We start from the raw sequence: 14,293 nt of genomic DNA on the forward strand, positions 1-14,293 counted from the left end.
GTTGGCCCCTTTACCATACTGGAACAGGTCAACCCCGTCACCTTCAAACTCCAATTGCCTCCTCAATACAAGATTCATCCAACTTTCCACATCTCTCTTCTTAAACCTTTTCACCCACCTCTGATTCCCTCCACAGAACCTGGCCACGAAGAGGAACCCCCTCCCCCTCTATCGTTGGAAGACGGATCCATCTACTCGGTCAAGGAGATCCTGCAATCCCGACGTCGTGGTGGTCAGCTTCAGTATCTAGTGGATTGGGAAGGATACGGTCCAGAGGAAAGGTCATGGGTCCCCAGAGCTGACATCTTAGATCCCACTCTCTTGGAAGATTTTCACACAAATCATCCAGAATTCCCAGCACCCCAAGGACGAGGTAGACCACCGCGACGTCGGAGGTCTCGGCCCTCAGGAGCGGGCCCTGGGGAGGGGGGTAATGTCACGGATTGGTCAGGTTCTACAGCCACTCACACACAATGTTCACTCTCCCCTGAATACTAATCACCGGCACCTGAAGTCAATCACCGCATGATGTAACATATCAGTTGAAGATACTGAACATTTATTTTTCTATTGCCCTTTTTCTATTTCATGTTGGGTTGACTTTAAAATAGACATAACAAAAAAGTTAAACAAAGCCTTTCATTTAGAACCTCATGATATTTTACTTTCCAACATTTCCAAAAACCCATCCTTTTCTGATAAAACAAAAGTACATTATTCAAACATCACTGTTAATTATCTTAGCAAAGTTTTATATTTATAAGTTAAAAAAAAAAAAAAAAATCTAAGGAATCCATTATATACAGTATTACCTGTTACACTGATCTTAAAATGTATTTTAAAACATGAGATCACAAAATAAGAACCTTATAAAAACAATAACAATTCTAAAGCTTTTCAAATGCATGTATTGTAACTGCCGTAATGTATGTATATATGTGTATATATATATATATATATATGTTTAAGTTCATTTTATGTTTTGTTGATGTTGTTATCCTGTTTTACATGTTTTAAACTGTATGACATTGCTCTATATTTGCCTTGTATTTGCATGTGATGCAACTTAAAAAAAAACAAAAAACTCCCATCTAATTGTTAATCTGCTATAGCAGAGCAATATTGAGAGAAGGTGTGCAAACACAAAATCCTGTCCTCTATTCACTGTCCCGTTTCACATCACAGCACTGAAGCAAAGCTGGTTGCATCTTCTGGTTCATGCAGACTTCAAAGTATTAATATGGAACTTTAAGGTACTAATTTGTACCATTAAGGTAAATAATGTACAAAAATGTATTTTTTACTTTTGAACCTAAGGGTATCGCCCCAGTGAAAAATAAATATTTTTATTTTTTATTTTTTCTCTGAGATTATACGTTTATATTCAGCTCTTTAATTTTAATGGCAAAGAAAAGAAAATACTGATTGCCATTAAAGTAAAAGTACTGTACATAAACATGAGAGCGTGACACAAATGCTCATTTTAGAGAAACAGTTCTGATGGCATTTAAGGGCTTTTCTATTTCAACTATTCATATGCTTTCAATATAGAATAATACTATGGCATAATCTAATAAATTGGCCATGTTGGTTTGATGCCTTTATAGGGTGCATAATAGGGAATAATATTTTAGTGTTGGTTTGATGCCTTTATCTCAAATAGTGGCAGAGTTTAATGAATTTAAGTGGGTTCAGTATATAAAACATAAAAAATATGGATTCAGTATCATATATGTTTATCTTTGATACCTTTATCTCAAATGGATTCAATACCACATATAAAAATAATAAAGGCATAATCAGAAAAAAAAATCCTTGTACATTACAGAGAATCATATTTTCAATATTTTACAGTTGGTTTGATACTTTTATCTCAAACGGTGGCAGAGTTTTATGAATTTAAGTGGGTTTAGTATATAAAACATAAAAAATATTGTTTCAATACCATATATAAAATAATAAAAACCTAAAAAGAACAACACAAACCTTGTGCATGATAGGGAATAATATTCTGAATATTTTACGGTTTAATGTTTTTATCTCAAATGGCGGCAGAGTTTAATGAATTTACGTGGGTTCAGTATAAAGAATATTTAAAAATATGGATTCAGTACCACATATAAAAATAATAAAGGTATAATCAGAAAAGCAAGTCTTGTGCATTATAGGGAATAATATTCTGAATATTTCACAGTTGTGCCTTGTGCAAACTAAAGGGCGTATGTTTATGTCTAAGTTCGTTCAGGCTCAAAACACAACAGACACAAAGAGTTTAATTGGTATGAAACCGAATGTCTAATGAATGTCAAACGCCAAACTAACTTTACCGCAATATTTATATTTACATGCACATTACTATGCAGCAACTTTCGAAACATTAAGTTTAAAAGAATATTCATGTGTTGCTCTGTTTTATTGACCTCTGGATCCGGAAGAACAGGTTTAATCACAGAATACTTTCGGCCTCGCGTCTTAAAATGGAACAAGGGCAAATAAAAAACCCTAGAATTATTTTAATGCTACATTTTTACAGACTTGTAAACAAATCACGCTTACATATAGCTATGAAATCCGTTCATCCTAAATAACTGTAATCGTGAAAGTATTCAAACTTACTTGCAATAGTCCAGACGATCTTGTGCTGTTAAACGCACCTGTGTGATCTTCAAGATTGATGTTTGTTATGATACGAATCAAAGTCCAGTGAACAACAGATCTAGTGCATCAGCGCCACCAACTGGACAGGAATGTGATGCACAAACACACCTGTTTCTCCTTCTTTCTTCGAACTGCAGATCACAAACTAAAGTAGTGCTGTTTCTTCTGTTCTCCCTCTCCTGCAGATAATACACAATCTTCTCCATTCACCTCGTTCTTGTAAATGTGTGAACTTTGAAGGTTTAGTTGAATAATGACAGACAAATCATATTAAATAATCCAAGCCTTAATGGTCATTATTATTATATAACAGAATTATATACAGTCCTATTTTTATTTGAAAAAAATTTCATTACATTCCTTTCATTACAGCAATAGCCTATGATTTCTTTCTGTTGGCCTGTAGGTTATGACGAATAATTAATATATATGAAAAGTACGATTCATTGAATTAGTTCAGAACTCAATTAATTAAGACACAACCAGCTCTCCAAGATATTAATATGCACTAAAATCCTGATTCATAAAACACCACATTGTCTGATGAAATCAAATACACACATGATTAAGACATACAGCTGAGCTGTGATTTCGACTATACTTGCATGTAAAACAGAGTTAGAAGCAACAGAATATCTAATTTAACTATAAGCGCTGCTCCTCTCTGCCGCTGGCTGTTTTTTTGTGACGTAATACATCACACTGCCCACAGAACCACTCCTCGGGAAGACACTCTGTACACCTAGGGAGTAAATAAAAAAAAATCTAATATATTATTTCAGGTGAATAACTCACATAAAGTATAACACACTCAGTTCAAGCTATTCCAAATTTAGTTATACACTAGGTTTAATTGTACTGTGTTTAGCACTGGCACCTTACAGCAAGAAGGTCTTAGATTTACTTTTCTCATAAATGTGGTTCCCATAAATGTGGGGTGCCCAAGTTTTATACCACCCTAAAACACATGCATCCTAGCCTATATAGCAGGGCACTTTATTTCTCAGCAAGCCTAAACTGGGTAATTAAAGTTTAATATTCATGAAAACCAACCTAATAACAGCAGGCTCATGGCAAAGCCAACACAATAAGGCATTTTAGGTGGTATGGTCTTGCTTCTTTCCAGCGATCTGAGGCTTTCTGCTGCCGAAAAGACCATGATGATGCAGAGCTTCTTTGAGGCTCAGCAGAAGGATAAGATGCCAAAATATTAGAGAGCCTCTCCATATTTTTTTCTGTAAAGAAAATATAAAATAAAGTCATAGAGGTCAATTTAGATGAGGACCAATTAAAAGTCAACTAATAAATATTTAGCATAAACACATGATTCCATGATTCAGTTCCAAACTAGCCTAAATACTTAATAAATTGTGTTCTTAATCCATTTACTGCACTGTCAGTTTTGTCTAAGCAGTTTTTCTTTAATTACACATGGTTTCTAAATTGATGTGATTTACCAAATTCCTCTTGAGGATTTAGTTTTGCTGAGGGTACAGTAAGTGGGACGTCCACACTGGATGATGAGGAGTACTCAAGAGGAGGGTGTGTGACTGTAAAACAGTACATAGAAGAATAACGTTATACTATCATTGTATTCATGTTTTATTTTTTCAACCCAAAGCTGAACAATTTGTGAAATCAGACATATTTCTGTTAAGTACTTGGTAATGTCTTCTACAACAGGATATATGCCGAATGTCACCTGACCAAACCTCAAAACAGGTATCATTGCTTCCGCTTGTCGGAGAACGTGTTAATAGCTGTACTGTATTATGGCGATATCGATGGACTTTTAAGGTAATCAGTTAAACAAGTTGGCTGTTTTTATTGTTGACATTTTTTTTTATTTTTATATATAAATGTTAGTTAAAAGGACATTGGTTAAGATCATCTTTAGTGTCTACTTTGAAGGCAACTTAAGTAAAATAGCTTCATATTTAACGAGACATATGCAAAACATGTGAACCAGAAGCAACGAGAACTGTTTAGCAGAATACGGAAGTCTGTTGTGCATAACCACTATAGTGACACCAAAAGGTTTATGTACGTTTTAATGTCTTTTAGATATTGTAACATTTTAAACTCTAAACAATTAATTACAGTGTTCTAATTTGATTTGGTTCACCATTTACATAATTCAGACATAACCTGGAGCTGAAGCTTGCCGTCGCCCTCCTTGCCTCCCCCTTGGCTTGCCGCGCCCTAAAAGGTCCCTTCTGGAGGTCTGTGGAGGGTCTCCTTCAGAGCGTGCACGTTTCCTCTCCACAGATGATGTCTGTGTGTGTGGAGTAAAAATTTCTTGTAAGACTGATGTTGTTAAAGGTACTGGATCCAAAAGACAGGTAATTAGTGAAAGGAAAACACAACATAGTGTGTTAGTAAGGTTTTGAATGTCTTAAAATGAGCCTTGCCATAGATTATCCAAGGCTCTGTAACTCGGAGGGATGGAGCTCCATTCTTTAATAAAAAAATTCCCTCATTTACATTCACCAATGAGCATTATAAGATGTCAATTACTTAAATTTACCATGCAATATACCTGCATGACATATCCTGCACTCGTCCTTCTTCTACATTCAATACATTTTTACTTTACGTTATCCCCCATTCGCATGCTCAAGTATAAAATGATTTAGGTATATAAAAAATCTTACCATGGCTTCAGCTAGAGCATGGTCTAATTTCAGTTCAAGAGCCATGCGTCTCCCCTCTTGGTAGTGGGGATCCTGTGAGTCAGGTTTATGTTTGGTCACCATTACAACACAAACAGATACAGACAGACTAAGGACAGACAGACTGACAAAGATGGATATGACAGACAAGTATATAGAGACAGATAGAGAGTAAAGTTTGTGAAATAAAGAGTGAAAGATGGATAGAAATATAGTTAGTGAGACAGATGGACACAAAGGTTGCAAGAGATAGACAGATAGAGATAGATAGATAGATAGATAGATAGATAGATAGATAGATAGATAGATAGATAGAGTTTGGCTCTTCAAAGTGCCTTTGGGTTCGGTTAGATTCAGACAGGTTCGGACAAGATTTGGACAGGTGACTTCTTTGACAGGATCTGGAAGGAGAACAGAAAATGTTAATTATGTAGTGTTGAGTAGTTATGTTAAAATAAGGTTTAAAAAGTGTACCCCTCTAGTGAGATATTCTGAATTTCTTATAAATACTTAAGGTAAATGAATAAAAAAAAAAATCATGTTTTGTTATTTTCTGTATGCTAATGTGCGTCTGCGGCTTCCTCATCCCAGATTTAAAGGCAATGTTATGTGTAGTAATGTTAAGTTATGTCATGTCAGTTCAGAATCAGAAGTTAGGGGACATAGATGTCAATGTAATAATACCATAATGCTTTTTTTTTTTTTTTTTTTTTCTTAGTTTTAATTGGCTAAATAGCCTACACTGCTGGACAATAACAAATAATTTGTATTCTATATTTTATATTTTTCTCCTGTATTTTTTCCCATTTTTATCACAGGATGAGGCAGAAAATATATTTCATAGTTCCCATACTGTAATAAATGCTATGTCAAAAACACTGCATTATTTATATACCACATACCATAAATTTCATATATTTGTCTTTCATCCTTTCATCAGTCACAACGTTTCTGTTTTTATTCAGCAGAGCTACAGCAATAGCTGGATTCCTTTGTCAATATTAGGGATTTCCTGGCACGTCACTCGTTATTACTTTAGTTTTTTAGTACTTTCTGCGCAAGAGCGCCCTCCAGCGTCGAGTATGAATGAATCATTACACTGCTCCAGCGTGTTTAGCGTCCATAATGTTTACATTTTCTCATTTTGGATACGACTGAAACATAAGGTCATGATGATTGAGATAAAATCACCCTTGACCCACACAATAATGCAGTGCTCCACGCTAGGTTAAGCTGATATAACCGAGAGTTCGCTTATACTTAAGTTTGCTAGGCCGTTTAGCCTAATTTCACAAGTATATGTTTTTTTTCCCGCTGATAATGAGGAAACCATTGGCCGGGCTTTAATCGTTGTCCTAATATGAAAACCACGTGAGTCTAAGGGCAAAGAAAGGGATCAACTATAAGATTTAAACAAAACGTGGTCATTAATTATTAGCCCGGCACCTCACCTGAACAGTGGTTTGATCGCAAAGCAGGCTGACTCCGTCTCCATAGCAACGGAGGCTGAGGATCATGGGTATTGCTGGCGTCCACTATCCAAAACTTCTTTTCTTTTCTTTTCTTCAGTTTTTTTTATATATTCATTTTATACATATATTAATTTGAAACAATACAGCGTCTGTGGACCCCAGTGTCAGAAAGAAAAACGTGCTGGAGGCACGAAAGATATTTCCTATTGAAATACATTGGATCGAAATTCGTGCAGAGTGACACGAAAAAAGAGGGAAATTCGTGTCCATAAACACGAATCAATAGATTAAATTTCGTGACTATATCACGAAATGCCGTGAGACTGGGTGGTATACACTATGATATGATGATAAATGCTTTATTCAACAATTGCACAATTTACAGGAATGTTAATCTCCATTATAAAAATAACAAAATGTGCATTTTCCAACATTGCAGGTGTTTTCTTAAAGCAGTTCTTGAGATTAAGTTTATACGTTTATGTCGTCATATAATGAGACGCAGAGGCCGAAAATCACCGCGAGCGTTACCTGTGCTTCACTGTTTGTGTAGTAAACAAAGGTGCGTCTCCGCCATTCATTCATACAGAGCCAAGCGGTACATGGAGGATTCATATTTAAACCGTCTTTTTGCGTTTTAATATTCACAGATACTAGTCCATATCGCGATTCGAATTAAGTGAGAGACCTAGTTTTGATTTATTGATCCAAACATTGAGGAATTATGTGGCATCCCGTGCTATAGAGTAAATCCGTTTTCATGAATGGACTCTGCGATCCCGTCCGCGTTTTAGCGGAGGAGAAATTGTATACGCGTGACCATGTAAGGTAACGTTAGAGAGAGAAATGACATGCCGTTGTGTATATAATATAAATAACATAAGTCTAATATAATGGCAGGGGAAACACTGTAATCTACAAATTTTAAAAATGAGTTAATCCGCAGGTCACGTGCGTTCCCAACCGTGGGTTGTGATCCGCACGGATCACGGATCAACCGCGATCCGTTGCACACCTAATGCAAACAAAAATGCAAACACAAACAAACATGCAAACATACATTCAAATGCAAACATAAATGCAAACTCGAACACAAACATACATACAAACTCAAGCACAAAATGGTAAACATAAATGCAAACACAAACATACATGCAACTAAAACAAACACACATACATGCAAAAACAAACACAAAAAGACAAAGACACATGCAAACACAAACATACATGCAAACTCAAATGCAAACACAAACACTAAGCATGCAAACTCAAACGCAAACATAAATGCAAACACAAGCATAACAAACACAAACATGCACGCAAAATCCACATGATGATGGAAAACCATATGATTAAATAACGATGTAACTTTTGTTTTAACAAATAAGTTTTGTAGGTTTTTAGATCTTTAACACATAAAGCCATGATGAGGATTAGAAGTTGTCAAATGATCCTCTGATGAGTGCAAGAGACACTTACAAACCTAAATAGACTAAAACTTTGCTGTTGTAAGCTTGCCTGCAACAAAAGAAGTCTTAAATAAGGTGCAATAAGTGACCCCATTTTTACATTTTAGATTTAGATTAGATTTTCTTTCTCATTTTAAAATGGTATTATTAACCATGCTTTTTAAATGCAACATATTTATTGTCACACTGTAATTCTTTATTTTATGAAAATACAAACAACTGTGTCTTTTATAGTTTTATTTTACTAAGATTTAATCAAGTAATTGATAGAATAAATGATCAAGTATTTGATAAGACACATCTTATCACCCAAGCTGATGTGTCTGACGCTTTGTGATGACATTCATATCTTACTGATACAGATGTGTTAAGACGTTAAGTATGTGTAAAATATTTGTAAAGTTCAGTATTACTGTTAAAAAAGTTTAAAAGGCACGTTTTTATGTAACAGTGTCCTGAGACAAATGAAAATAGAATGTATGAAAGCCTCTTCTTTTAAGATATTTGTAATGCAGACTAAAAAACTTTACATTGACAACTAAGGTTATTCTCTTGAATATGTATACAGTAACCAGCGAGTTCATGAAACATTATTGTATAAATACATAACCTTGTAAATTCATCATGATTCTATCATATTAATCAATAAAAAAGACTTACTTTATATACCATATCTGACTTTCTAATCAAAACACAAAAAATGTGGCTTCTTTTTTTTTCTTTTTTTTTAAGTGCCGACAACCGGTTTGTTGGAAAAGAAAAAAGTGTTATGTTTCTAAGTTAGAGTGCTTATAGTTTGTAGTAAAATCCCATCTTTAACCCAAAACATTTTTTTTTTCTTTCAAACTCTCTCTCTCTCTCTCTCTCTCTCTCTCTCACACACACACACACACACACACAGCGTTCTAACAACAAGTACAACCGATCCAGAACATTTATTATAACACCACAGTAGGATAAAGCTATGGATGAGCGATTGACCAACTTATCAAATGCTAAACATATTTTTACAAGTTCCTGCTTAAATAGTTTATGATGAAACTTAAAAAGTATAGGCATGAGCTAACAATCAGTAAAAATACTGGCCACACTCAACATACAGAGGGAGAGACTGAACATTCAGACAGCTAGAGCAGGACCATATTGACTTTTTCTTAAGATAAAGACAATTATTTGGTTTATTTGGTATCTCGCTTCACAACGGTTGCTCCATTACAGCACACACATCAAGTCTTTTTTAGAGTGTCAAGTCTAAATATGTTTTAACAGTTCTTTGTGTTTTTGTTTTTAAACACGTGTAACTAATACCTCACTCAAATGCTGTAGACTTTCAGGTCAGGGAACTACATTACCCAGCATACACCTCGGTCTTCAAACATGGCAGCTGGGGATACATATCCCAAAACACTCATACATGGCAGCGCCCAAAAATCATTGGACTTCTGATTATACGCACACGAAGATACCCTATATAAAAAAGACTCACATTTCCATAATGGCAATGCAATATTTGTGAACACAGCTGTGTACATCAGACTATAAATCCCCTAAAACTGTGCATGGGGGCTTGCTTTGATGTTGCCACCCCTCATAGACCCCATGCCACCCTAAAAATTATTTTCTAGATCTGCCCCTGGATATAACCATACAAAAATATTAAATGTACATATTTGACACCAAAGCCCTGACACTTTTTTCAAGTTATTTTATATGTACAGAATTATTATTATTATTATAATCATTATTTTTATGTATTTATTTATTTATTTTTTGACAGGTACGATGTGACGCCAATCCCACGAGATCGCTGACAAGTATGATGTAAGCGTACAAAAAAATGAAATATATTTATTTGACACCAAAGCCCTGACATTTCTTTTTAAAGGTATTTTATATGAACAGAAAATGTTTTTTTTTTTTTTTTTTTTTTTGGACAGAAACTGCCTGCGATTGCTGACAGGTATATGAAGGTAATGTTTATTAATATAAAATATATCTGACGCCAATCCCACAAGATCGCTGACAAGTATGATGCAATCGTACAGAAATATTAAATATATTTATTTGAGACCAAAGCCCTGTGACTTTTTTTAAATAATAGTTTGAAAAAATAGTTAGGAGTCTTAGACATTTCCAACAATATACAGTTTTGTCATGATTAGATTAGGGTCTATTTTATACTATGGTGAAGTAAACGGGGATGGGTGACAGTTTAATAAAAGTATTTTTATATTTTGAAAAGTTTATTTTGTTTAATTCTTTTATCATACATTTGAATCTTTGTGTCGGTCTCTACTTACGGTGTTATGGTTGTGTTGGGGGGGGGGCGGGGTTTGATCGCTGCATTCCGTAACTTCATTTTGAGTTAGGCAGAGAGAGGATGTGTTTTTACGGAACAGCGTAAGATGTTTGACTCTTTTTTTTTTCTTTTACTTTAACTCTTGTATCCTTGTACATTTTTAAAAGTGCAACATTTTTGACAACTACCGTATGCTATTTTACAAGATGTGTCTTTTTTAGTTTTGTTTTAGATCAGCGTAAGATGTTCAACACTTTTTATTTTCTACCTTTTTAAAATTGTAATGCTAGACTACAACATAGATTTTGACAAGTATCTTATGCTGTTGCTTAATGATGGCATCTGATACTTTTTTGTTTTAGATCAACGTAAGATGCTCGACTTTCTTTTTTTTTTCTTTAACTCTTGTATCAGTAAAAAAAACTCGACCTTTTTCTTAAAAATGTAATGTTACAAGATTTTGACAACTATTGTATGCTTTTGTTTTACACAGACATGTCTGACAGCTTTTTGTTATTGCTTAACCATCATGTTTGATACATTTTTTATTTAAATATATCACTAAAATTGTTTAACAATATATAAATGCTCCTCTTGACTTGTTTTACTGTTTTTCTGGAAAACAGTCATCACACTGTTTCTATTGTATGTGAAAAACTACCCCTTGATCCCGTTTTACCAACCGTACATTGTTTCACAATTTAAAGTTTAAAGCACATAGTTTTGAACAGTTTTCAATGGCCTGCTTCACAAAAACACTTTCCCAAACAATAAGATAATGGTCATAAATTCCTTTGAATTACTGAGGTGAATAAACAGATGTACAAACACATGTCCAGTTCGGGTGGATGAGGGAGAATTTTTATGGCAATAAATCAAATTTTGACATACCGTGCCCTATCATCTCTCTCTCAATTTTCAAATCCTAAAAAAAATGTGACCCTTTTGACTGGTTTTGTGGTTTCAGGTCACATATAGAGAGATGATTCTTTTGAGTTCACCATGCTTTTCTCTCTCTCTCTCTCTCTCTCTAAAACTGAAAAAAGTGTGCTTTTAATTTCAAAATAAAGATGAACAGGTGACTTTCGGATAATAAATGCACAAATAGACTCTCTTTCACAATTACAACAACAAAAAAAATTGTAATCGATGTCCAGTCTTTCACAAGATATTGTATTTTAAAAAAAAACTCTAGTTTGATTTGTTATACAGTAATGACTAAGAACTTTCCAAAAATGTTCCACACAAATGAGGGAAACATATTTGCCCAAAAAAAAAAATCAGAGGAGAAGAAATATTAACAAAGAGAGATCTAACTGATTGGTTCCTGCACTTTTCATTAATTAAATCAAATTCATCTAAAAACAAATATTTGGAGACAATACAGTCTTACACCAAGTGCCCTGATTTAATTAATTCAGTCTTACACCAAGTGCCCTGATTTAATTAAGCTCATTAATTCAACCATTATTCAACAGCTGACCGTCCCAAACCAATGCCTAAAAAAATAATTTATTAATTTGTTTGTGTGACATTTATTCCAAATAAAAAGGAGTGAGGAGAAACGTTTAAAAATCAAACAACACAAAATCAGATCATTTGAGAGTATTTTGTTATCAAAAATGCATCTAAGAAAAAGAAAACGGACACCACCAAGCTGTTTAAATAAATGGTTAGAGAAAATACTCCACATGGAACTACTACTTTTAATGAACTGTTTTAATCCATTTATTTTAAAAATGTTTTTTTTTTTTTTTTTGCACTGTTGAGAATGGCATGAAATTGAAGAGACACAAATGATCTTTACAAAGTTTCAGTCCACAGTGTGTGACCTCCTCCTTAACAAGGGATTCCTTCAATTTCCTCAAAGTTAAAGGGGTCATCAGATGCTAAGTTCACTTTTTCATGTTGTTTGAACATTAATGTGTAACATTAATCCATGCAGTGGTTTTTAATTAATCTGTAAAAATAATATCCCCTTTTTCAAATCAAGCCGTTCTCAGATGCCGTCACACCGACAGAGGCCGCTCCCACGATAGTTGATTGACATGAGCTCTTACCTCAGATCAGCTGTCACAGTCCAGTAACTTTCCATGTTTTGATGCCAGAGCAGGGATGTAAGTTAGACAAGAATATCTCTGATTGAGCGATTGAGGTGTTGTGTTGCTGGATGTAATAATGAACATAGTGGTCGTCATTTACTCCCGACATCTGAGCCGCTGAAGATGCAGTAGATTATGTTTGTTTGTAAAGGGAATGCACCTCCCGATCTACATATATCTGTCTATGTTCGCGCTAATCATTCATGATCCAGCTTCATTTACAGCAGAAGTGAGTATAAGCGGTTTTTTATGAATCTTTGTGATCGTCTTTCCTTATAACGTGGTAGTTAGGTAGTTTAGCGGCTAAATGTGGCTAATGTAAACAAGACCGTCTTTCCACAGAGAGAAGAGAGGGGCGGGGTGAGCAGAGCTCATTTGCATTTAAAGGAACAACCCCTTAGAATGAGATGATTTTTGCAGAGCTGATTTTGGCAAGGTAAAAAGGGTGTTGTTTTACAAAACTATTGAGAATTTTTAATCAAAGTATATTAGAGACTTTTCATTAAGACCCTAAAGAATCATATCAACTTGTGGAAAATGGGCATCCCATGACCCCTTTGACACTCTTCAGTAGAAATCACTCACATTTGCTAATATTAAGATTGAGAGCAGATATCTCAGATTTTTTTTTTTTATTGTGTAGTCATTGGCCAATTAACATTTTTTTTGTTGTTGTTGTTCATTTCCAAAAACAGTAATACCTTGAAAGAAATTCATATTTACATAACAACAATGAACCCGTGTGACGAGCAGATGAGCAGTGGTGAGATTGAACAGTCTTGTCTAAAGACCCTAGAAAAAAATCTACTGGAATTAATGAATCGTTTTACTGAAGTTGCTACACTCTGTGTTCAGGGTTGGAATTGTCTTTCTAAAAACTCCCTCAACATGACAGACACACTTTCAAATACTTCACACTACACTTCAAAGATTAAACATCCCAATATTATCCAATTTAAATGTTACTTTAATATTATGAGCAAAACTGTTTTTGTTTATTCTTCAAAGATTGTCCTCACTTGTAAAACAAAAAGTGAAGATGTAGGAAAACAAACACTTGATGACAAAGAAAAACTTTTATTTTAAAATCTTAAAAAGACACTAAATTACCATCATAGAATAATAGTGACCAGAAATCACCATTACAACATTTACTGTAAAAATATATTTGTCATTTTTCATACTTACGTATGAAAGTCTCATTAAAAAAAAAAAAAAAAAAAATCTTTAAATTGTGTCAAATTACACAAACAGCAAGTAAAAGGCACAGCATTTATAATCACTAAAGCTGTCATTCAGCTCAGCACAAACTCAGTGTGTGAAAACTCCTGTTTTAATCAATTAATCTGTCAAAACTGCACAATCCATCTTTTATTTACATTGTGTTTCCGCTTTCTTTGTTGTAATGAGAGGATTTGTGATTGTGCATCTGTACATTAGCAACAGACACATAGCTAACTTAATATAAAATTAAATAGAATAACAATGTGTATAAAATGTAAGAGAGAACATGAACATTTAAGTAACATGGGAATTTCACATTGTAGATTTGCTTTAGATCTTTTGAAACATTAAAGTGCTGCACTTGACAAACACATTTAAACATTTGAATCATTATGGA

At 34.2% G+C, this 14,293-nt stretch overlaps 1 protein-coding gene across 2 annotated transcripts in view; it reads right to left on the reverse strand.

Annotated features, from left to right (window-relative positions):
- LOC127158523 (uncharacterized) overlaps positions 1 to 5,406 on the reverse strand; it is a 28,726-nt gene extending 23,320 nt beyond the window's left edge. Inside the window, exons 1-4 of one of the 2 annotated variants that reach the window (XR_007826178.1) lie at positions 5,313 to 5,406; positions 4,807 to 4,933; positions 4,116 to 4,208; positions 3,712 to 3,893 (exon numbers count right to left, since the gene is read on the reverse strand). Coding sequence is in view for 1 of the 2 variants with exons in the window: in XM_051101606.1 (XP_050957563.1) it covers positions 4,807 to 4,933; positions 5,075 to 5,115; positions 5,312 to 5,357 (214 nt within the window). In the remaining variant the exon portion in view is untranslated. Of the gene's footprint in view, positions 1 to 3,711; positions 3,894 to 4,115; positions 4,209 to 4,806; positions 4,934 to 5,074; positions 5,116 to 5,311 lie in introns of both variants that reach the window. The other variant, XM_051101606.1, reaches the window with a different exon arrangement.
- Positions 5,407 to 14,293: the final 8,887 nt, after the last annotated feature.

The sequence above is a fragment of the Labeo rohita genome, unplaced genomic scaffold (genome assembly GCF_022985175.1).
Source record: "Labeo rohita strain BAU-BD-2019 unplaced genomic scaffold, IGBB_LRoh.1.0 scaffold_154, whole genome shotgun sequence".
In the NCBI taxonomy this organism is placed as follows: domain Eukaryota; kingdom Metazoa; phylum Chordata; class Actinopteri; order Cypriniformes; family Cyprinidae; genus Labeo; species Labeo rohita.